We start from the raw sequence: 25,112 nt of genomic DNA, 5'->3' as shown, positions 1-25,112 counted from the left end.
TCAAATTTGCAGACTGGTGTGACCTTGGCATGGTTTGCTGCAGTGTCATAAATGAAAGGTTGGAGGTTTTGTTTGATTTGGTTATCCGTTAATAAAGGCAGATCTGGTCTGGTGGCAGAAATGGTCAGAACAAAATGACCTCTCCACCAGCACCCCTAGAGAGACATGTTATAGAGAATTATGAAGGAACAGCTCTTTGTACAAATGTAGCTGCACAATATGAGCTCAGAGGAATAAAAATACCTTTGCATTAGGTTATAACGGCTCAATGCACTGCAGGTCTCTTTGTGCTGCCCAATAGAGCTGCACAACCTCTCTGCTCTCAGTTTGACGGCAAGAGAGTGAGAATATGGTAAAATGGCACATGATCATAATTCATTATTGCTTTCACTGGCAAACAGGAGACAGAGTCCAGGCCAGGGCAAAATACCTGTCTGCTGCTGCACCTTCTCTGCTCTCAGAGAAAGCAAAAATCAAAATACATTTGAGGTTATTTACAACTCTTTGCCTTTTATCCTCCATGGTGAGCTTCAGGCACACAGTGACCCCAGGGAAGTGCAGCCAGCAGAAAAGAGATGCTGAGAGCCTCTTCCCCGCAACACGGGCACCATCCCGAGGCTGAGGTGCCAGGGCAGGAATTAAAATGGGAAGCAAGAGAATACACCCGCACAGAACTGAAACAGCAATGAGAACCACAAACCAAGGAAGTAATTTGCCCTAAAAAAAAATAATCAAAGTCTGGAACAGAACCCAAAACCTCCCAAATACCCAGCATGGGTCCCACCCAGACGGCAATGCTGCATTGAATCCCCTTTCACTCCAGCAGACTGGCAGAAACTTGTCAAGATTTCAGAGTCCTCAAAATATATTTCCCAATTTGTTTGGACTCAAGGTCATATATATCCTTGAAAAAGAAAAAACCTCAGAGCTTCTTGCTTCATTTTCCAGCTGCCTTTGCAAGTTTTTTCTTTTTAATTCTGAGTTTGTCCAAGGAAGTGTTGTTACACAACTTGAGGACACAATTAGAAAACTGATGTTCTGCCAGATCCCTACTACATTGTGTAAACTTGTCATAAAAAATCAAAATAGTCATCACTCTAGCTCCATGGTTGCTGCTGAGTGTGATTTGTAAACTTATGTGAAAAATACTGGCTTCTACCTTTCAGAGACCACCTCCTAACCCTCAGCACTTCCAGCTCACTGAGGGCAGCCCCTCCACCCTCAGTGGGACCTCAAACAAGAGATGCCTGGCTTCTCCCAGGCTTGTAGAAACAACAGCTGTGAGCTGCAAGTCAGTGTTTATAGTAGTAGAATGCAGATGGCTAAAATTTTCTAGCTGAGAAACTACTTTTACACTTTTTCTTAACAGGAAAACAAGGAATTACTAAAAAAGTTCATAAATTTTAAAATTATTACAATGAAAGGGCGCTTCACATAGTCTACAAGCAGTCTGTGCCATTCATAATCAGAGAACAAGCTAGCAGACATCACCACAGTTAGCATTAACAGAAATATTAGGTGGAGACTGACACTGGTAGACTTCACACCAAAGTCAGGCCTTGAGGACACATGAGGACATCCATATTGAATCCTTAGATGGGGATTCATGTGAACATAACTCAGTTTCCTGAAGCTGATGGGACACAGCAGCAAAGAGCACTGCTAAGGCTCACATTTTGGCAAAGCTGCATGGAACTGCTGATGTGCCTCAGGAGGTTGTCAGCTCATCTGCAAACAGGCAAGCTGATCAGAGGAATGAAGGGTCTGGGACCGCAAAGCTCTCATGAGAAAGGCACTTTTCCCAAGTGTGGCAGCTCACCTTGTGAAACTGCAGAACTGCTCTCCATGTATATATCTCAGTTCCTCACAGGCTTTGTCTATAGGATACCCTCAGAGCAATCTCACTCTCCTCTGCCCTAGCTGGAGATCAGCGCTTGCATATGAGCATCCTTCCCTTATACCATAGGATGTGTTAGGGCATCTGAACATCAGGCAATACACTAGTGCTGACACTTCACTAAATGTTCACTTTCTATCCCCACCGTCAGCTAGTTGCAGGGTTTCATCATGACCTCTTAAAAGTATGAGAAATCAAGTCTGCTTACAGGCACTTAGAAATTTAGTCAGCAGTATGACAAGTGATGGCTCATTTTCACATGGAAAAGCATCAGCACCAAAAGATGCTCTTCCTCTGGACTGCAGTCCTGCAGGATTTCACATTCATATGGTGCTGTGCCTTAACAAGTCTCTGGTCTCAAGCTTTGGTGCAGTATTCCGCAAAGACCAAAGCACTATCACTGTAATAAAATTTGGAGCAACCCAGAGAGGTCAGTGTATAGATGCATGCCATGTTACAGGGCTCAGACTTTGGGAGTGTCTATGCACATATCCATGGCCCCAGTTTTATTATTTCTACAAGAAATATTTCTCCAGCAAAACAAACCTAACATCCCTTCATCTCTGCTGCAATGTGTTTATAAAAGATCATTTTTCAAAGAATGGGAAAATGTTATCTCAAAGGGAGTGGAGAAATCCAATGATTATTCTGCCTAAGATTGTAGTGTTTCTAGCTGGGTTTCACAAGGTCACACCTCATCTATTTCATCCTATACCTAATTTGTCCTACTCAGAAAAATGATATTATCCTCCCAAGTCAACCACTAACCCCTCTCTGAGAGCAGCCTATGTTCTCACCCCAAAGCTCTGCTCAAGGGATAAAACCCAGAACTGTAAAGGCAAAAGAGCAGAAGGAAGCGGGCAAACACCATAACATTTTCTGGGAGGTAAGCAAAACAGAAGTCAAACAGCTCTTCAATTTAAGTGACCACCTGGTGCAGACACAGGAAAAAACATTCATCCTGTCCCATAAAATTCACAACTGTGGACTGTTACCACCTACCTCCAGTTCTTTGGATGATGAATAGCAAGAGTTTACTGAAGTGCACCCCTCATCTCACAGAGATCTTGCAGACATGGCTTCAGCTGTCTACTCTCTGACAAAGTCTGGAGTTTTAAGAGCATAAACTGATACTATTCACTAGACACTTTTTTCCCATCAAAATCTTCCTGAAAACAAAGTACAAGAGAAATCTCTCATCCCTACATGGCAGATTAAAATTTAATATCAGGCTGGACTGGAAGGAAAATACGCTTTGCACTTAATTCAATAATTTAGTGAGGTATTTTTCTTCCTCTTTAAACTTTTATCAACCTATATGGCCCCCATGAGAAGGGATATTGAAACAAAAAAATGAAGGCACCTTTAAGCATGAAAGGCCATCTGAATCGCTTCAATACTGAGTTGTTTTGACATATCCCATGGCAATAAGAAAAGCGAACCATAAAAAAAATCTTATTTACTCTGTCCATCATCAGGCTGTCTGATGATAGGAGTGGTACTGCCCTCGGCATGGCACAGAGGTGGCAGGCAGCCTTGCCTGCAGCCAGACGCCCATCGCTTGTGCTCTGCTTCACCGTGAAACCTGCGCCACTGCCTCCTCCCTGACTGCCACCGCTGATCTGAAGGAGGTGTGGGAGTGAAGAGCAGAGGCAAAGGCTTTGAGAAGAGGAGTTGTATCAGCACAGAGGATGCTGTGAAACAGCAGCACCTGTGGAGAAAAACAATTTCTGTCCAAGGATTTTGTTAGCAGATTCAGATTTTATGCTTTGGATTTGAAAGCATTGAATTGCATCTGCCCTCTCTGGCTGCTTTGTCAAACGAAGAGTCCTGAATTACCTCTCTTATACAGAAGTTGCTGCTCTTTGACTTTAATTAACAAGCTGGAAGTATTTGGTGCATAAGCAGTAGCCCAGGACTCAGGACTTCATCATGGTGGGGGTCAGCACCAACATCACTCCAGGGCAGCAAAACTGGTCACTGCTGCTGAAAATGTGTTCAGGTAGCCTTGGCCTGGATCAGGAACAGTTGAGGGTGTTTAGCTCTGAAAAGCACATTCATTGCTTGCATCACCAGGAAGACCCAGCACAAGCCTTGCTTGCTGAGCCTCATCCCTGTTGCTTGCACCCCATGGTAATGGGTGGGCTGGAGCCAAGGAGGGAAACCCCAGCTCAGCACCTTCCTTCGTTTCCATGCTTTCAGGCTACTGTTTTGTCACGTCTTCATTCCACAGATCATCTGCAAATTAAATTAAGACTTTTCACCTTTAGAAGCCACATTGGATTTCATCCCCATTAACACCCAGCAACTATTCTGATAGACTGAAGCACGACCACAGGATAACTCAAGCACAAACACAGCACAGGTGCATTCTCCCAAAGCAGCAAAAGCACCCCTTCTGCCAGGGGCTGAAATGCTTAAAGGAGGTTTCATCTACCACACAGTGGAAAAACAATATTCTGGGGGAACTAAACCCCAGTGTCCATGCTTGTTAAGGCATCTCACCAGCAGAGGAGAGAACAGGGAACCACCCAAAAACATTGCATACAGGCATTCACTCAGCACTCAGCCACCTCACCTCCTCATGGAAGGTGGATGGAAAGCTAGCCACCCTTTACACAATGCACTGCTGGCCAAACCACCCACCAAGGAAGGAGGAAGCAGCATCTGAATGAAGGGAGTCTGAGCTGGTCTACCTCAGCAGAGTCACGCATCCTCCACTGCATGAGCTGCAACACAGAGCACCAGGATCCCTCCTGCACCACAGCAAGGAGCCTGAAGCAGCTGCCACTGCAAGGTTTATGGGGAAGGAAGGAGGTCAGAAAGTGTCTGGTGCTAGCCAATGATTTGAGTACACAGCTGGAAGGATGATGTATGAGCTGGGCTGCTTGACCCACACCTTGTATTAGCCCAGGTGAATGTGACCTTACCTTATAACATTTTTCAGAATAAATAAAAGCTATCATTAAGTAGCTACTATTCAAGCTGTTTGTATGTTGAGAATTTTGCATCTAAAGCATGTCTACTATATGAAACAAGTTAGTCATTTAACTGGTTTTTTTCCTGGTTAACTATTCATAAGTACTAATGAGATGTCATCATTAGTGATCAGTAAAACATAATCTGATCATTATTTTTATAAGAGACCAGTTGAAATGTTTGTCAAAACATTAATGGAAATTGCCTTTTTAACATTTTTGATAGAAAATACCTACATTCCCCTATTTTTTTTTAAATGTGAAAACTTGCGTTTATGATGGCTGACAACCCCTTTTAAAAGGGGAGGAGGTTTTTCCTTTATTTTTCTCCTCAAGATAAAGTAGAAATTTTCACTTGAAAAATTCTTGAAATTAATTTGAAAGATTTGACATATTTTTCCATTGTCTTGCAATTTTTCCCCACAGTTCTCTCTGCTAAATAGATCTAATCTGTGGTATGCCCAGAAAAACCTGAATCATACATCTACACAGCCCCCTTCCTACAACCCTATGAGTGCTTAAATCAGGGTGATTAAGCTTGACAAGAACAAATCACAAAGGAGGATTTCCTCAGTAGAGTTATTGCTCAGTTTTTCGTGCATCTGAATCAAAGAAGACTTAAAGCAAACCTGCAAGAACCTTGAGAAAAAATTATCTCCTAAAACATGCACCAGGAGTGGTCTCTTCTTGCCTTAAAGGGGTTGGAAATCAGCTGGAACTGCCAAAACTGAAACCCATTAGCCTCTTCCAATGCCAAAAATATGCCCCTTCCCCACACTGGTTGTAATAGTTGGCTGCCAGTTCTGGGGTCCCCTGCTCATGGGCCAGGCAGTCTGCAATGCTGTTTTTCCCTCCTGCAGTCAGAAACATATACACATCCCCTGAGGCCTATCCATGGGGAGAACAACATTTTCTGTTCATGGTATCCCCATTTTAGGTGCAGAGTAGGCACCCCAGGACAGTTTGGGCCCACAAATACAGGTAGTATCTTAGGGGAGTCCCTTTCCACAAACCCTGCATGGGCTGCCTGGACCAATCTATAATTTATATAATTTATAATTTAATTTATAATTATATTAAAATATAATTGCAATATATATTTTATGTAATTTCTGATTTCTATAAGAACACAATTTACTTCGTAAGATTGCTCTGTTGAGGACAAGTCAAAGAGGGGCTTATGTCCCAGTGAATAACACAAGTTACAAAACGTGACTGTGTGCCCTTTTTCACTGAAGAGCTGTAAAGGGCAAGTTTTACCCATGCAATCCAAAGGAGATATGTGACTTCCACCTTCACAAAAGTGAATGGTTTTTGCTCCATCGAGGCTTTTAAGGACCACCCAGATTACCACAGGATTACCACAGGAACCTCTAGCCTGCAGAAGGGTGAATGCAGGAGAGGGATGGCAGGCTTTCAGCCCCAGGCTCTTGTTCTGCTTCATCAGCCTGGTTCGTGGCTGAACCATGGGCATTGCTGCACATGAGCTGGCACCACCACTTTGTCCTACACTGGTCATCTATCACGTGGCAATGTGAGACCACAGTGTCCCTGTTTGCAGTTGCCTCCTAAATTACTGCCAGTTACTGTTTAAGTCATTGAGCAAATTAATTCTCTCTTGGTACTCATAGGCACTGGAGCACTGGAGTGAGAGATGGATGCTGAGGTCTGAGACAGCAAATAGGACTGGAGATTCAAGATCCCTGAAATATCACCCAGCAAGTCATGCTGGAAGCTGCATCTGTATTTAGTTCTTCTATGAGAAATGATAGCACTTCTGGAGTGCTAGCAAACAGGAGGGACAACAGAGCTGTGAGGCATTTGAATCCCATAGTTGATCAGATATTCTAAACAAAAGACAGGCAAAAATACCTTTAATTTCATCTAACAAATAATTCTGCAGCTGTATCAATGCTCGACACAGATGCTGGTACCATGAGTACCTGTGACCATACCTGGAGTTCAGGAGACAGCAGCTTGTGTCACATCTGATTTTCCCAACATTTACAAGGCCAACGGCTCCCCATCTGCAACAAGGGAGCCGGGGTGCACATAACCTGCCTATGGGCTTTGGAAACTCCCAGGGAATCAACTCTCAAAAGCTGATCCAAGTCATGGAAAGGCTCTGTTCCAGGCCACTGGAAATACATTTTGCAACTGTGAGAACCATCTGCTGTACTGGGCTTTCTTGCATCGGGATGGAAGGTCTAATAATGTGCATACATACATTGAATACTAGAAACTGAAATTCTCCTTTACAGGTTCCACAGAATTACTTCAGCCGACTTCCAGCCGGTTTGCTGGTAGGTCTCAACTTCCTGAAAGAGATAACATGGTGCTGAAAAGGCTGAAGGCAGGAAGATAAGATCCTGCCTGATAGAAAAAAGGGTAAAAAAAGCTTCAAAAGGAACAATGTGAAGCAATAAGGATCCTTGATAAACAATGGTATTTACTATCAAAAAGGTTTGAAAATCATCAGTCAAAGCATCTGATAATCACCTTGTTTGATTAAACCAGCACCTGAAAGCCAGTCCACAGAGAAGACATGAAGGGAATGGGTGCATCCTTAATCACCACTCCTGTCCTAGCACTTCCATTCCCTGCTCAGATTCACTGCCTCTCTGAAAAAGAGATGATTCTCTGACTCCGCTGTTTTCTCTGGGATCTTTTGAAGTCCTGGGTCAATTTCCATTTCTCAGCAGAATCTAAACCATCACAGCCAGGCTTGTCCTTTACTGGATCAGGATTGGTGACAGTTTTCTTGGGGCAGAAGCATTCCACTGCCTCTGATTATGTGGTGGTGTGGTACTCCTTTTCCCGCAATACAGTCTTAGCAACCTTCCACATAGATGAGCCTGAGCCAACGCTATTGTGCTGGGCTTGAGTCTTTGAGAGTCGTGTAATTTAAATGGTATATACATGTTTTATATGCTTATATATATATATTACATACATGTGTTTAAAAGATACCAGATTTGGATATACAGATTGCACCAACTTCTCCTTTTGTTCCTTTGTTTGCCTTTATGTAGCCATAAATCCCAGCATATGGTGAGGAAACCCAAAGGCTTTAGAGGTTTCATGCTGGAGGAGATTGACAATGACGATTTACCAGTGCAAATCCAGTCTGCAAGGCTTTGCCCTTCAGCTCAGGCTCAGAGTAATTCCTATACCAGAGCTGGCAGTGGATGAGGGTTGAAGAGACTTTTTTTGGCTTTACTCCACTGCTCAGGGGCAACATGGTTATGCTTGGCTCCTACTGCACTAGAGAGATGTGGCACTTGGCTGCTTACAGCTATTTTTCAGGGAAGAGTAGACTCATGGCTGTGGGGTTTCCTCCTCTCTCAGATATTTCTCAAGCTGGTAAAGTTCAGCCCAAGTGAGAGGCATGAGTTGATGCCAGTTTGGCATTCATCACAGTCCTTTTTGCCAATGTTTTGTCACCAGCCTGTCACAGTTATTGGGAGGGAGAGCCATGGAGCCCAGCATGGGAGTGACCACCTGGGAACTGTATCACTTGCTGCTGGAAAGAGATCCCAGGGATGGGTTTGAGAGCAGAAATACTCCCCATGCCTCTGTGTGTGTGTCTTTCTGACTGTGTTGGTACCTGGATTTCTGCCTGATACAGAATGAGAACAGAAACAAGAGTGGTATGTCTCATCTTATTAAGGAAAGTTTATGTAGCACATTAACACTAAGGACAGAAATTAACAAAGCCTAGGAAGGAAAAATTATTTTCTTTGCTGCTGTGTACATTTTTCACATCATAAGGGCCCTGTGCTAAATGAAGGAGCAGTCCTGAAAGCACTGATATGTGTGAATGACTTTATACCCCCAAACAGGCTGAGGGACTTAAATTTAAAGCAATTAAGATATGGAAGTGCAGAGTCATTAGCAAAATTCCTGCAACTTTACTGCAGGCAAATTTCACCACTAGGGAGCACCAACAGACAAAGTTTCTTAGACCTTTTCTTGTTAAAATCAAACTACAAATATAAAATACAAAATACATTTAACATTGACACAATAAAAATTTTAAATTGCGATTTTTTAAAATTGCCCATTGAGAAACTAGATGAATCAGGAGAAATGGGGCAAGGTATTTTAATTTATTTGATCACTAGTCAAGGTCTGTAAATTGATACTAATCAAGAGCTCTGCTGATTCATCTCTGAAACTTGTGGATATTTTTCTCTGAGTTTCTGTATGATTGGTAACTTTATCATGATAACAAAAGACAAATACCAGGCACCGAATGAGTATTTCTCCACCAGATGTGAACCTTCTAGGTCAAATCCAAAGCAAATTACAGAGCCAAGAGAACAAACAGCTTGTTCTTTTCTGTGGCAAATCAGGATCAGTAGCTCCTGACGGTGTTTGGCAGTGATTCAGAGGCAGACAGAAAATTCAGAGCTGTAGCTCAAATCCCAGTTTACACAGCAGAACTGACTGACCAGAAATGGTTGCTAACAGCTCACCCTGTACATCTTCAATTCCTCTTCCTTTTGCCAGAAGACAACTATATGTCCTCCTTACCCTCTCTTTCTGTCTGAGCTGGACACAAAACATCATCATGTTGTCATGTCTGTGTAGAGCGGGATGAATTAAGGACAGTGTCAGACTGCACTGTGAAACTCTCTGGCCTTCATGGTTTTAGCTTTATGCTCCATCGGCTGGGTTCCGAGGGGATGTTCAGGAGCCTCAGGATATTGAAATGAAGGCAAGGCTCAAAGCAATACAACCTCGATTTGTAAATGGCTTTGAGGGTACAGACCAAAGTGTATAATAAACTGATTATTAATGTAAGATTTCACATTCTATCTCCTGCTTCTAACACTAGAGGATGGGATTAGCCTTGATTATTCAGAGACTCAGGAGCCACCCAAATTGCAGCTCTTCCTAGTCTTCATTTTCCCCAACAACCATGATGTGCACTCATGACAGTGCCATCCATTTGGAAAGCAGCCTTGGCCTACCTCACGCTGATACCCACGAAACAGAGGAGGTTTGACTGAAGAGTAGTCTATAGCCACTGTTCATAGGGGCTCTCCTCCATGTCTGGAGCTGTGATTGCAAGGAATTTCTCCAAGCAAACATGCACATGCCATAGCTGTCGAAAGATGCAAGATGCAAAGCTCTACAAACCTATTGCAGTGAATGATGGCACGCTGACCACTCTTACAGAAACCCTTTTGGTTATTGTATGGAAAATACAGTTTATTTTCCTGCCATGGTAGCCCACTTCCAGTTGGATTAAGGCTCTCGCCTTCCCTGATAGCATGTTATTTCATATCTTGTTCTTCCCAATAGTCATACCACTGTAGTAAATGTGCTCTAAATATCAAGAGAAGGTGTAGTTCAGTGGGAAAGCTCCTGTTCACTTATACATTGCAATGACATTTAAGGTAACATTCCTGACCATGCAGAGAGGGATGGCTTCTGTGCCGTGGTGCTGCTGGGCTGGCCAAGGATGCTGAACCTCAGCTGGGGCCTCCTTAGCCTACCTGGGCACTGTGTGTTTGAGGGCAATGGGGATGGGAGCAGAAGTGGGGCAGCTGAGATGAATTTGAACTGAGAACAGTAGGTATGTTCCTGAGTTATGCTTGATACACTCTGCAAAGCTGGATAGGAGAAACCATAGAGAGGGTGAAAGTCTTGAGGGTTGCTGGGCATTGTATGGACTTTACAATGCAGTACAGAAATAATGCCCTATGCAGGTAGAACCTGTTTCCCGTTCACTATCAGAACATCTTAAATATCATAGCTTAGAGACCCAGTTTCTGACCTCCCTTTACAGTCATATTACCCATCTAAGGGATGGCTCTGAAATGTCTTGCTAGCCACACACTCAGTGGAACAGCCAAAGTTTGTTGGGGAGGCAGAGGTGCCTGAAAAGGGCCCTAAACTGTGAGACTAACCAACTCTGCTGCAACTCTCTCATGCTTTGACCAATGATAGTTCTGAGCAGACCCAAAAATCAAACCATGGCTCTTGTCAGATGTGAAACAAATGCTTAACATCAAGACTCATGAAAACTGTCAGTATGGAAAGCTTTTCCTCTGGCTGGCTGATACATACTCGACTGAGCCTCTTTGCCTTTTCATTACAGGGCAATGCTGACTGCTAAAGAGCTTTGCACAGAGCCCATCTGTATCTGACAGGACTGCTTGCCCTGCAAGGTCCCAGAGCCAGCAAACCCAGGTTCAGCAAACTGGGGAGTGAACTGCAAGCTGCATGTGCAGGCTAGCTTATCTCTGCTCATTTGGACTCATGTCCTGAAATATCCATGTATGCGCTAATACCGTCAGCTGACCATCAGCTTCCGGCATCTGCTAACAATCAGCCTTCTACAAAGGAAATGTTGGACGAATCCTACTACATCTTTCCATCTTCATGCTGGTGCGAGTGGGAAATGTTGAACTTTAATGTGCGTAGAGTGATTGACAGGCTCACGTGGTGATCCAAAGTTATCCCACTATCTATCTGAGACAGCTTTTAAAACCAAGCTTATAGCAGTCAGTCCTTCTTTAGAAACCTAATGAGTTTAATGATCATTCCAGTAGGGCCAACGCTCACTTTACAAAAATAAACCCAGAGGACATAAAGTGAATTCAGGTAGGTTTCAGCCCCTTAAGCTCGCCCCACTGAAAATGAAAGATGATTTACGATGTACCTGTTCTGCAGATAAGCAAGAGACTTGAGACACTTCTGTAATTACACATGCGCTCTCTTCTGGAAGCAGTGGCTATTTTCATACCACGGCCCAATAAAGGAAATGTGAGAGGCATCTGTGCTTTGTTTATAGCTCCATTAGCCTTTCTTGAACTGTAAATTACTTGGCAGACTGAGACAAAAGGGAAAGACAGGGCTGGATTCCAAATGTAAAGTTTGAAGTTCACAGCTAATTCAAGTCCTTCAGATTTTACTGCCTAAACTTTAGTCCCCTTGAATAGTTATTCCATAACTATGTAACTCATTAGTGGAAATCAACACATTTAGTACATGCTTAATTGTAGAATGGACTACTATAAAATATATTATTTATATATAAGTGCTTTATAACATTTAAACTATGACCATTTTCCATGGCAGTCTTCACCCTTGTCTCCTTCTTACTCTTCATCAGTCAGTGGATAGAAAAGAGAATAGACAAATGGGTTTGACATCTGCTTAGCACTCTTGAAATTTTCAGAGTGAGGGGAGTTAGGAACAATAAATTGTACATTTTCTCCCATTTCCAGCCCCCTGGCTTAACCACAGTGACAACACTAGGAGAACATAAAGGCACAGCCTGTGAGGGCCAGCAGCAGGAAGCACAGTGACATAATGGCATCTGGAGTATTATCAGTAGCACAGTTGTGTGTAATTGCATTAATTGCCTTTAATTACACTCCGTGACCTGAAACAGTCTGCTTCCAAGAAACATGACACACTACCAGTCACGACGGATTTAGAAAGTAACTTGAACAAGTCTATGGTTAGATCTTTCTAAGCAGAGCCACAGCTGGAATGACAGACGTGTGCATGTGTATTTATGTGCTTGCTTTACAGACCACCAGCAGAAGTAGAGAAGCAAGCAACCGTCCTTCTTCACATAGAAAACCCTATACAAAGTATTCCCAGAAAAAAAGCAAATCTGGAAATGGTGCTTTGCTTTCCTTTCCCTGAGACTAAACATCACCTCTATCTTCTGCCATTAGTGTCCCTACTCCTATAGAAAGGCTTTAGAGACAATTACACCACAGTTCCTGCTGGATGGTAACATCTTTGCCATGAGCACAATGAGAGTTGTATGTTGCTACAGCTTTCCGCAAATCCTGAAAGGAATTTTGTCTCAAAATCAGCTCTGTCCCCTTTTTAGTTACAGTTCTGCAAACATGAATAAACATTTACATGTGTGCTTTTTTGTGGTATTTACTGATCAAATCCAAAAGTCAGTAGAGGTGTTGCATTAGAAAGTCATGCTCTCAGCTCTTCCCTCAAGCCTTGGGATGGACCTAAACTTCCAGTCCAGCATCCCAGCAGCAGAGCCAGGAGTTGTGGTTGTAAATTTATATAATGACAATTTGCAGGTGCACACGTGCCTCTGTGGCAGGCAGACAGGCTCCTGAAATGGCTCTGCTGATGGAGACAAGATGACTGTTTCTCTGTCATCCCTGTGTCCTACAGTAGGATGGAGTTGGTGGTGTTGCCATGCCATCTTTATAGCACTCACCTGCAATTATGGGAACTGTGTTTTTCTCCATGACTCAGAATGTTTTATTCATGATCCATTTATGGCAAGACAAAGCACAGGGGACTCTGATGATACTGAAACTCCTTTGCATGCTAATGGCTAGGTTTTCAGCTGTGGGTCTCTAATTCTCATGCCTTATGCTGACATTTGTGTGTCTGAAGGATAGTTGCATGTCAGACTTGCTGCATGTGCATTTACCTGCATGTGACCTGCACGGAGTGCAGCTGACTATGCAAACTTAAATGTGCGTGCCTCTGTATCCAAGGATGACTGTGTGCATGACTCCTTGAATACCTGTATGAAGACGGGAGAAAAATTATATGTTATGTCATATGGCTCAGGCAGTCATTCTGCCAGACACCCTCCTTCTTGCTCTTCCCACTGAGCTCCTTCAGAGTGCATGATGAGACCCTCAGTCTGACCCGACTCCCAGCTCAGCCACATCTGGCAGCCTTAATCTCCTGACCTGTACTATAAAACCTTACATATCCAGGAAAATAAAGGGGGATCTCCATTATGCCTAGATCTACTCACGCTGCTAAGTCGTCTGTAGCAGACATGGGTGGGAACTCACACAGTTAGACTGAAGAGGGAAAACTGACTCCTTCCTTGCTCCCTGCTGTGGATGTCGATGCAGTCACAGGCTGTCTCTTCCTCTACCCAAGGTGTCAGTAGGTCCTCAGTGAGCCATTTTTGAGTTTATGATCTTCAGCCTTACCTGTATTAACACATTTTGAGGCATTTAAGAAGTGGATCCTCTAGGTCATACTGTGATTTTGTTGTTTTAAGTCTCCTTGTCACACAACTCCTAGTTTTACATTTTTTGTAATTGTCTTTAAAATGTACTGTAGAAAGCATATATAAATACTTACCTGTCAAGGAGCATAATGGCTACGTGCAATGGCTGGCAAATACAACAATCAACTTATGGCTCTACCAGAGTCCACATAATTCCTCTGACCTCCTGCTTTGCAGGTAGGTCAGCAGTTTGACCTTCATCTTTGCAAGCAGGAGATGAATAAAAGAATTTCAAATTCCCTAAGCCACCATTTACAAGTAACTGAGATCTTGGCTTTCCAATAGGCTTTAAAACCAACAAAATCACTCTGGAAACCAGCAGTGAGTCTCTGACTCCCTCAACTGTCCTTGAAAATCCCAGCCTAAGGTCTTGCTCCTGTTCCCACTGAAGTAATTAAATTAATGAAATTCAACACAGGGCATCAGAGGGAAGTATAGTCCAGAGAGCCAAACACAAAGTTAGGAACTAGAAATTACAACACCCAGCTCCATGCCTTCATTTCTGTGGATTATGCTGAGTCACTTACTTTTCTTGCCCTTTTCCTCATCTATTTTTAAACTCTGGCGTTTATTCACCTATTTAAAAAAAGATTTGTTCACCTCTAAATCCACTACATGATCTTCAAGTTATTAATTTTCTTAGATAAAGACATCACTGACATCCAGCTCTGCTTCTCATCACACATTGCAGCGCAGCCAAGCTCAGCCTGGACTCCCCACTCTGCTCCCTGTCAGCTGCATGAACTTATACTGGAGAGAGAAGACAACACTATTCAGAGGAGGGGAACATACCAGAAGGATTTTTGTTCTGCACTTGTGACCCACAAGGATGCAGAATGCAAAGAGGCTGCTGATGGAGAAAGCTGGTGAAGATGCAAGCCCGTGCTGCCCTCCATGATTTAATTCCACAGGAAGGAGGTCTCATGACTATCGCATCACTCTTGGTCCCCTGATGTGTCAACATTGCTAACTACAGGCATTTCGAGGCTTGCTTTCCTACCCACTTTTTCTCCACTAAATCCTCCTATTCCCAGTGCTTGGGCATGGACAGTTCCCAGTACATAACCACTCCAGCTGTAACACTCATCTATGCTTGTCCAGTTTACAGTGCAGCAATGGCCTGCTGCCACTGTCCTTCACTGGTCCCATTCTGTCCGTCCATCCATCCATCCATCCATCCATCCATCCATCCATCCGCCCGCCCACCCACCCTGTTTGCACAAAGGATTGGCAGCACTCTAGGTTGCCCTGGTTATGGTTTCTCCTCCACAGGCTGCTCCAGACTACCATCATATCCTTTTCTGCTGAAGCACCGCAAGCTGCTTCACAGCCAACCAGAGGGGCATGTAGGCCTTCTGGTGACTGTGAAAGGGATATTCCAAGATCCTGGTTTTGGTTGTACAATTTCCCATTTTGACATTTGAAATCAGTCTTGGTGAAAGAACCTGGAATGAGCTGAACACTTAGTGCAGCATCAGCATATTGCAATCACCAGACTCACCCTATATTACATGAACACTTGCTTAACACATTTGCCCTGTAAAGATACTCATAATGAGAGGTTTTTCAGCACTGCTAATGATGGTAGGCCTTGTGAAGAAAGCTGACTGCACCACTGCAGTAATTTAGCCCAAGGGAACCTGTAGAAACAAATTAAGCAACATATATCAGAGATTAGCTTTCTTTTTTTGGCTCTTCAAGCCAGCCAAGAAGGTCATGCAAAATATCTTTCAATTCATTAAAGGCAACTTAAGTCATTAATGTCCAGCTGACACTGTAGTGTTAATTCTGCTCTACAGAGGTAAGAAAATGGTCAGTGACCTGAATTTTTTAAGCTGCATAGAAACAGCACAGTGCAATTACAATGCTACAGCCATGGTTAGCTCTATCTCTAGGTATAAACAGTCTATTCTTTCGGACAAAGATTAGAAAAGGTCAAACTAGGTCATAAGCGTAGCATTGGGAAGAACAGTAAAGGACTCTTCATTTTGAAATTCTTTTGATATTTTGTAATCATAGTGGCTGGAGATTTTTTTACTTTAAAAAAAAAAAATAAGAGCAAGTCAGGTGAGAAGTTTCTCTTAGATGCAATGTCAGAGAGACTCAATGAGTGTAAGAGAAGGTATGTGGAGGAGGGATTAGTATTGTGACTAGAGCTGGAAGTCTGGAAAGATGATAGCAAAGAGGATCATGTTCTGTATGACCAAGCCCATGAAGGAATTTTAATTGTTTTTGAACAAGATACTTAAATAAAAAAATTAGGGTTTTGGTATCACCCCATTAACTCAGCTTCATTTTTCTTATGAATGAGCGAGGTGAGATTCAGCTACACTGACAGGAATTTGGTTTTATTGTTTTGATGATTGTAAAGGTCTTGTGGAAGAATTAGAACAGTTGCAGAAAAGAAGAATCCATTGCCTAAAAAAAAAAATAATTATCCAGAGTGTGCACTAATTAGACATGATCCAGCTGATACCTCATAGCAGCTGTGCATAAAGACTTCCTGGTTCCGGAATCCTCGCAATCTAAGTAAAATGAAAGATGATGTGATCCAGAGGCAATTTTTAGGGTTACTAAATTAAATAAAGCAAAATAGTACCAAAACTATACACAATGGATTTATAGGACAGGTGAAGCGAGAGAACAGTGCTGTACAACAGGAAGCTTGCACTGAATTCCCTCCCAAGAGCAATCACAACTTAATACAAATATTGCCTCGTGTATATGTGCATGCATGTGAGTTTATTATAGCTAGGCTTACTGTTTTCTGCCAAATGCAAGGCAAGAATGCTGAAGAGGTGCTATTAAAATATTGATTTAATTTTTTAAATATCACTGGAAGCCTAATTGCACTATTCGCTTGAGAATTTACAAACATAAGCAATAACTGATTTTTTTCAAGTCCTCAGGGATAGCCATAAAAAGTAGATCTGTATTAATTAAGTCACAGCACAACCTTGTTATCTGCATTCAGGTGAATGATTTGCAGCCGCACCATCACCCCTTGTAACGGGAAGCAAACACTGCCATTTAATGTCTTAGTATTCAGTGCTAAGTCCAGGGCTAACATACACTGAGACAGTATGGATCAGTGTTGCAGTAAGAATTACTGTGTTTTATAATTCATAGCAATGTAACTTTTAGATCACAACATTACTTAATCAAGCAGCAGAGACTTACAAAACAGTCGTGCCACCCTTAACAGTAGCTGGCACTGGAAAAAGCAGCTGAGCAGTTGCAGAGCAACAGTTACAGACTTCAGGACAAAACAAGCATCTCTCATATTACATGTCTTTAGCTCCTTAAGGTAGGGTTTTATAGGTTGCTAAACTGCTGTAAAGCACTCTTCTTGATTTAAATCTTGAATTGTTCGAAGTACCACACAAACACACTTAAGTGTTTGGCTGCTGACACTAAGGTAAATTGTCCCCCCAGCCTCACAGCTGCCCACATTGCATATTCATTGTTTGTTTTGCAACAGCCCATTTTCATCCGATTTGGTCCTTGAGCAACACTGTGAAAGGAATTATCACGGACTGATACAACAGAGATCCTCTAAATCCTATCAAACTTCACTGTATTTTGGGCAGAGAGGGCATGGGGAAGGGGGGGAGGACACTGTACTGAAAGTGGATGTTTTCTTGTCCCCTTTCCCAACAGAAAAAGTCCGTGCTAGACTTTTGGGTTTGAAAACAGAAGAACCAGTAGAGGTGCCTGGGGATAGCTTAGTTCACAATTAGCCACTGCAAAATTCCTGTAAAACCCCCAATACCACTGCAACATTCTTTGCATGGGACGTGCAGGTCAACCTGAGTGGCAGTATTTTGAATCCTTGATGATTCACAGCGGCCTGGATTCAGTGTGATTAAACATAAACAAGACATAAACATAGATAAGAGCCAGGCAATAACCTGGTACCTATGATGCTTTAGTAACTGCAACAGGACCACACGGATTTATAGTAACCAAAAACCAGACCCTTAAAGGCTGAGGTTTATCCAAGCCCCAGGTCTGGTCTAAAGAAAGAGGTCATTTCAGAGCCACATGTCTCTCCAGAATTTTCTGAAAATCATTCCTTCTTTCACCAATATGCAAATACACTCAGAATTGCACAGTTCATCACCTTCAAAGCAATAGAATTAGTGTAGCTCGCAGACAGTGTTTTAAAGAAAGTATTCTATCTGCCATCTGGACACACAGCTGCAACATAGAGGCACCTGGACATGTTAGGAAGCCATCCTGACATGCCCAGGAACTATCAGGGAGGTGTTACCCATACAGGAGAGCCAGCTGCATCTTTGAAGGCAAACTTTGAGATACAGCAAAGAAACAGAAGGCATCTAGTATAGAAATGCAATTACTGGGATCTCAAATAACACAGCTTGGATACTACAGTCAGACAGACAAAGAGAATGCCATTGTTTAAGAAGAGTTTGAAGGTATAGAAACTGGCAGTCCTACTGTAGTTTAAAAGGGAATCCTTTGCAACATGATATAGTGGAGTTTACATTTCCCAGCGGATGGGAAGGCTCTTTCTGCTCACCCATGGGCAGCTAAGCACGTGCCAGACCCCAAGACTCCTACCAGTGTAGGCAGTGTTTGCATACACCGGCTGTATGCAAAATCCACATAGAAGCTCTCATTCCCAAGGCCTTATGCTTTTGACAAGTGAATATAAAGAGCTAGCGAATTAGAGCTAATATCCTACCCTCACTTTGTAGAGGTATAAATGTCAGGCAAGCTCCAAGGTAGTGGAGCAAATAATCTGAGAGCAAGCAAAACAGAGCAAAACCTGGGCACATCCTCACACCAGAAACGCTGTAAGAGGCAAGCACAAGGCAATAGCATGTTAAAAGATGTCACCTGACCCCCAAACAGCTGTACGTATGCAAATACATATAACACAGCCAGGGAGAATCAACATCGGTTTTTACTCAGAGTGTAAAAAGGTTTTCTGTTTGGAAAGTCAAAGTGCTCTGAACCATCCACTACAAAGGTTTTGTATAGCAATTCGAGAAAAGATGCATGAGAAACAACAGGAGATAAATATGTTTTGTCTTCTCTTCTGAAGCTACTCATCCCCTTTATAATCACAAAAATAGTGACAGAAAGGTCCCCAAACTATTTAATTCCTTTCCATCTTGTCCAATTATTCGGGGAGTGTGGACTTGAGTCAAGATATTCTATTTACCATGTCTTTTGGTATTTAAATGGTCTATGCAACATAAAATTGCCCCAGGAGAAGAGAATGGAAGAGCTGCAGACCAGCAGGCAGATGGACCTGGTCCTGGGGAGCTGCCTGGGACTGGAGCCCAGGGCTCCCGCACCACCAAAATATCTGGCTAACCAGATAGAGATTAATAATTCTGCGTTGAAAAAATGTATGTTTCAGGAAACAAACTTCAAAAGGGAAAAAAGAACCAAAGTCAAACCCATAGGCAAGCCTGTAAAATATAAAAACACAGGGCAATTCCTCTTTGGAGGAAGCCACCTCTCTCCACTTTAAGTGCATACTCACAGGCAAGCACTCACACGTATGTATGTACGATGTTTACCAGGCAGAATCACTGTTTATTTTTTTGTAGAGGATAAAAATATATAGATTTACTGACCAATCTTTATAAACATAGTTTGCTCAGGTCTTCCACATGGCCTTTCAAAAAAATTGACAAAGTTCTTATAACTCAGTATCATAAATTCTCAATGCACCAAAATAACACTCAGATCATTAATGCTACAATATTTATCACTTGCTTTGAAGTAAGAGAGAACTTGTACAGACTCTCAAATAAATCCTATTTATATTTATTAACAAATTATTTCTGAGCATGCATTGGGTCCCACAAGACACACAAGGCCAAGGTACCACTGGTATTTTTCTCCCACAAAAGTTCCACTAAACCATTTTCTTTCACTCACCTGATCCTATTGATGCAGCAAAGACTGTAATAGGAGCTGCAGGACATTGGCATTAAACATCACTGCTTAACAGTATCATGGTTTTGTCCTGGTTTTGTCCGCAATGCCCAAGAAAGAGAAAAAAAAGAGCTCCTTGCAGCAGTAGCAAGACAAGTGTTTGGTTTGATATGAAAAGTGAGACATTCCAGTCCAATTCTCTATTCTTCCGCACAATGCTATGGGACTGAAAGTTACTACAAAATTGTCAGTGCAATTCTCCAAGCTATTTATTTAATTATTCTAGAAGGTCAAGAGCTTTTTCTGAATGTCTGGAAGAGGGCAAATTAAAGAAAAAAAAAAAAAAAGGTAGCAGGAAGTTCACTGAATAAATTAGTAACTTATATTCAAGTATTCACATCAGTAACTTGGTCTTTTAAATTAAGCTCCTTTTGTACTCTAAAAGTTGTATTTATTTAAACCAAAATCTAATTTCACAAAGAGAACATGAGGGAGAAAGCTCCTCAGAGCTCTACTGTGTTAGACATTATGGTGACAGGGAAATTAACACACTTTACAGATATTTGTTAACTGCAGCCTTTGCACAACTGACACTTTCAAGGTAAAGACAGAGCAGTCCTGAAAGTTGAAAAGAAGCTTCATCAGAAATTGTTTATCTACATTTCTCTTTGTCAAGTCTTTTTAGCAAGGTCTAATTCAGGACTCAGGGTTTATTAAAAAGAAAGCAGAGGGAAGATGACAAACATTTTAGAACAGCAGCAGCCGTGTTTATTCCCTTCACCAGCAAACAGCCTCCACTTGCACGGCTCCAGGAAGGGTGGGGTTGCATTTGCTTTCATCTGCTCCTATTTCTGGTTTTAAATTGCCAATTTGTCATCATCAGGCTAAATTGCAGCCAAATTTTATAAAACCAGAATGGTGTTGTTGAACACTTAGAAAGCTGAGATGCTACCTGATGTGCTTTCCTCTGGACAGACTTATGGGGTATCCAAGGGCACCAGCTCTTAAAAAGTTATTGCAAATAAAACCTGAAGCCTAAATTTCTTGTATCTTAAGTGGTCCATAATGGTTGGCTGGGTGGTCCATGCTCCTCTTCTGCAGTAAATGCAAGGAGCCTTAGTCCTCACTAAAAAAGCAAGTATACTTCCAGTACTAGCTGGTGATGTATAACAGTCCAATCAATTTTCAATAGCTTTGAGATACACCAGCTTTTCCCTGCTGCATTTAAAAGAGGAGGCAGCTAATTGCTCCAACCATTCTCTCGCTTTCAAGTTTGTTTTTGCTTTGTGCAAGCTAAAATCCCAGTGTTCAGACTATGTAGTTGGTACTTACAGTGGTGCTGTCGGATTTTGCAAGCAGCTTTTTGAAAGAAGTTCCCCCTCCCTTCACCATTACATGCAGGTCAATTATGCACAGGTACAAAAAGGTTCAGCAAGTTTAGCTTGCACAGTTAACTGTTCTAGTAAGGAGAATACAGATTACCTGATTTTCTTGTAGAGTACATTGTCTGCACAAACAGATGTACAGACTAATAATCCTCATATTACAAAAAAGCACCTGATCTGACCATATTAGAGCTTTAGCAATGCAGTAATTCAAGCAGACGACACACTCATCTCTAAAAGGTTTGATTAATTGGAGCACTGCTATTTTGTGCAAGTCCATGAATTGTGGGTATGAGTACCTATTTGTATAACTATGGAGTTAGCCATCCCAAAGCATTCAATGTGGAAGCTTGCTTTTTATCTGGAAAAGTCTATTGCAGTCTTTATTTCATTGAACACAAAGCATGAAGACAGAATAGCTTGTTAGATTGAACTATGGAGACAAGGCATGCAGGTCAGTTTGATACTAGGTCTTGTGACAAGCTGTGACTACAGCTAATAAAGTACTCCTGGCTCTCCACTCTGCTGTAAATTGTAGGCGCAAATCTTTAGCCCACAACAATACTGGTACACAAACACGGGTTGGGTGAATAGCCAGGCAGTCTTATGAAAATCAGCACATACGAACGAAGGCAGAGCAGGATCTTTTTCTCCAAGACAGTGTTTTCAGCATCTGATAATCCTGTCTAACCAAGAGTAATAGGAAGGATTAATTATGGAAATCAATGAACCTGAATTATTCTGTGACCCTATAGTAACTAATCAGTGGGGTGCTCAAGGGTGAGCTATCCAAGCAGAGTTTACCTTCACATCCGTGTACATGAATTAACTTTTTTCCTATTCATCACTAGACAAGTGCTATCAGATTTTGATTTGTGTGAAAGATTATGCTATATTTACCTTCAAAAGTAACAATTTTTCTTTCTGTTATGAAACAGCTCTGAAGCACCTTCCCAGCCCCCAACTATTCACAGTTTAGGAACTTCCTGAGATTAATCCCCTGTCTGTGTATTTAGTAACCTGCAATAAACTTTTCATGAACTTGCCTAGTCTCCCTTTGGGTTGATGAAAATATTCAACCCCAGCATCCTGCAGCAAGGAGATCCCTGGTGTAATTACACAACAGGTGAAACCCCCTCCTTTTGTTTACTCTGAACATGCCTCCACAAAGATTCAGTTGATGCCTCCTCCTGCTTGTGGACCACCAGTTGCAGCCCACCTTTTCCACTCATGGTTTCATAGCCATCTATCATACCTCTTCGTATCAGCCTCTTCACCATTCTGAAGAATCCTGAGGTGGAAGTTAGCCACAACTTTCCTCATCCTTATTGCCCTTCTCTGAGTCTTTTTCAGATCTGTCATATGCTCCTTAAGACTGGCTAGCTAAACTGCACTCAGTACTCAAGATGCAGATGTGTTTAGATGAACACATAATGATGTGCTCTGGTTTGTTCCTGTTTCTTTCCTCATGATCCCTACTGTGATTTGCTTTTTTGATCACCAAAGCAAATTAATTTACAGTTTGTTTCAGTGGTGATGCTAACAGTCATTAGAGGATCGAAAGGTAGACAGATGACAAATACATGTTTCTCAATATCCTAGAGAACAGGCTACACCATTCACTGTCCATATTCACTGCAAATTGCATATTTAATTTCAGTTAAAATATAAAACCAGACACTTATTCTTTAAACAATCCAATGCCAATGGGATTATTGAAATGTATTGGCTCCTTGGGGAACTTGCAGTGACTATAGGAGCTACAACGCTTGAGCATGTAGAAGTACATCCAGTGTTCTTTTTTTCTGGCAACTTCTCACGTTTTCTGGTTTTTAATGCTGTAATTAGAGGAAGAGCAAAGGTGAATTTATGGGGTAGCAGATACATAACACGGTGGAAAAGGAGTTCACTCAGATTTTGGGTCAAGTGTTTTAATGACAATGGGCAAATCTTCCCATTACTGCAGGGAAATAAATGATTTGTTATCAAGAAAGCAGCCCTCAAAAACCTTTTGCAAGATCTTAGATGACTTGGGTCAGATCACTGCCAGGTTGACAAGTACAGCAGTATAGAAAGATGGAAGTGCTAAACCCTGGCTGCTGTCACTGCTTTCACCTGCAGTGCCCTGTCTAGAGGATAGATCCGCACAGGAGCAGGCCAGGCTTGGAAGCTCAGGCATAAGCAATTTGTTCAGGTATCACCCAGTAACATAATGCTCCATCCTCTTCGATTTGAATGCAAGCTGATAGATGGGTTTCACATTTTTTCTGAGTTACTAGAAGAGCAAAGCCAGAGGACTTAGACAATTGGCTAATAACAGCCTCTTGTACTCCAAGGTAAGATCTATTCTGGCTGTTTCATTCATGTGCCCACATATCTAAAATACAGCCCAGCTCATGCCCTCCAATTCTTTCTTGCAAATTTTACAAGCTTTAAGATGATTATGATTTTCAGAAATATGACAGCTACCTGGGGAATGGAAGCAGTTTGGTCAGACAATAGTTTTGCTAATGAGGATGATGCTTCCTCACCTGTGCATATATCTGCATAGATTGCATGGCATTAATGAGCAAGGGCTCTGTGCATCATGTAAATCAAGCACAGGAGTTTTTTAAAGCTCTCTTCCTTTTAATCTGTATGCTGTGAGGGAGCAATGGCTCTCCCAAAGCCAAAGTCCTGTGACCTCCTATCTGCCTGCAGCTCATTGATCAGTCTTACTGTTTTGCTATTTCCATGGCTCAGTCTGGCTCAAATATGCTTATGTGATGGTGAAGGTGCTCATGTTTGTCTTTCAGGCCATATTGGCTGGGCTGAATCTGTGTGATCGACCAGGCAGGGTATTTACATCTGCATCTCCCAGCAAAACAAAACACCTGGAGTATTTACTGTTGCATTTCACAAAGCAGCAAACCTAGTCCTTTCCCATGCAATGCCTCCTAAGGCAATAATTCCCCCCTCAGGTGAACAAAGTCCCCCATGTTCTTCGATTTTCCCACTTTCTCACTGACTCTCCCCAAAATGAGTTTCTTTTTCCATAACACAGTCCCCCAGGACATCCCATTTAGAACTCCTTTAGAGCTTCTTCTGCAGTTTGTGCCACCCCCGCTGTGTTCCTCTCTACCAGCACAAGAGTCAAATTCTCCCTCTCAACAAAGAGCTGCAGATTCTATTCCAGCTGCCCTCATTTCTGAGCAGGCTTGTTAGCTATTAATGACTATATGAAAATTGGGTATCACTTCCACCATTTTAAAAGGAGAGATGGAAACTTTGTTGATCCATACTGATCCAAATTAAAGTTTACATTTACTATTTAGTACTGTAAAATAATTTCCACTTTGTTCACACTGAAACACAGACAAATGTAAAAAGCTGAAACGGGTGAGGTCCCCAGGTCTAAACATAGAGGAATAAAGTTTCCTGAAGTGACTGACTTTTTTGGCATATGGGATCTCTGCAGCAGAAATTAATAAACTTTCCTCTCTCAATTCAATAATTAGCTCTTTCAAAGCTGAAAAAAATTGACATAGAAGCTAGGAAGGCTTCCCTTTTCTGCACATCTATGAACAAAAAGTATATGCACACTTTTGGGGCCTTTTGGTCCTAAAAAACCAAGAGAATTTTATAATTATATATATATCTATATATATTAAAAAATCCTACTTAAATCCTTAACTCTACACCAAACTTTTTTTCATTTAGTAAATGACTTCCCATAGCTTTGTTTTGATATAGATTTTCTTTGGGATCCAGCATGTTTAGCTCCATTTTCTTTATAACTCCTTTGTTATTAGCCATAGTGCTAACACTGATACGTGTTAATTTGCTCTAATCATCTTCAGGACATAGTATGAAAAAAACTCAGAAAAAAAAATTTAATAAATTAGAAATGCCTTTTGCCGTTT

General features: G+C 41.9%; 1 protein-coding gene across 1 annotated transcript in view; it reads right to left on the bottom strand.

Moving 5' to 3' along the window:
• Positions 1-13,763: 13,763 nt before the first annotated feature.
• Positions 13,764-25,112, bottom strand: part of PLCXD3 (phosphatidylinositol specific phospholipase C X domain containing 3) — a 101,445-nt gene continuing 90,096 nt past the window's right edge. Inside the window, exon 4 of the mRNA XM_074856409.1 lies at positions 13,764-13,829. Coding sequence (XP_074712510.1) covers positions 13,780-13,829 — 50 coding nt within the window. The 3' untranslated portion in view covers positions 13,764-13,779. The remainder of the gene's footprint in view (positions 13,830-25,112) is intronic.

The sequence above is a fragment of the Strix uralensis genome, chromosome Z, assembly GCF_047716275.1.
Source record: "Strix uralensis isolate ZFMK-TIS-50842 chromosome Z, bStrUra1, whole genome shotgun sequence".
NCBI classification, from domain to species: Eukaryota; Metazoa; Chordata; class Aves; order Strigiformes; family Strigidae; genus Strix; species Strix uralensis.
This window is presented reverse-complemented; position numbering and strand designations above follow the sequence as displayed.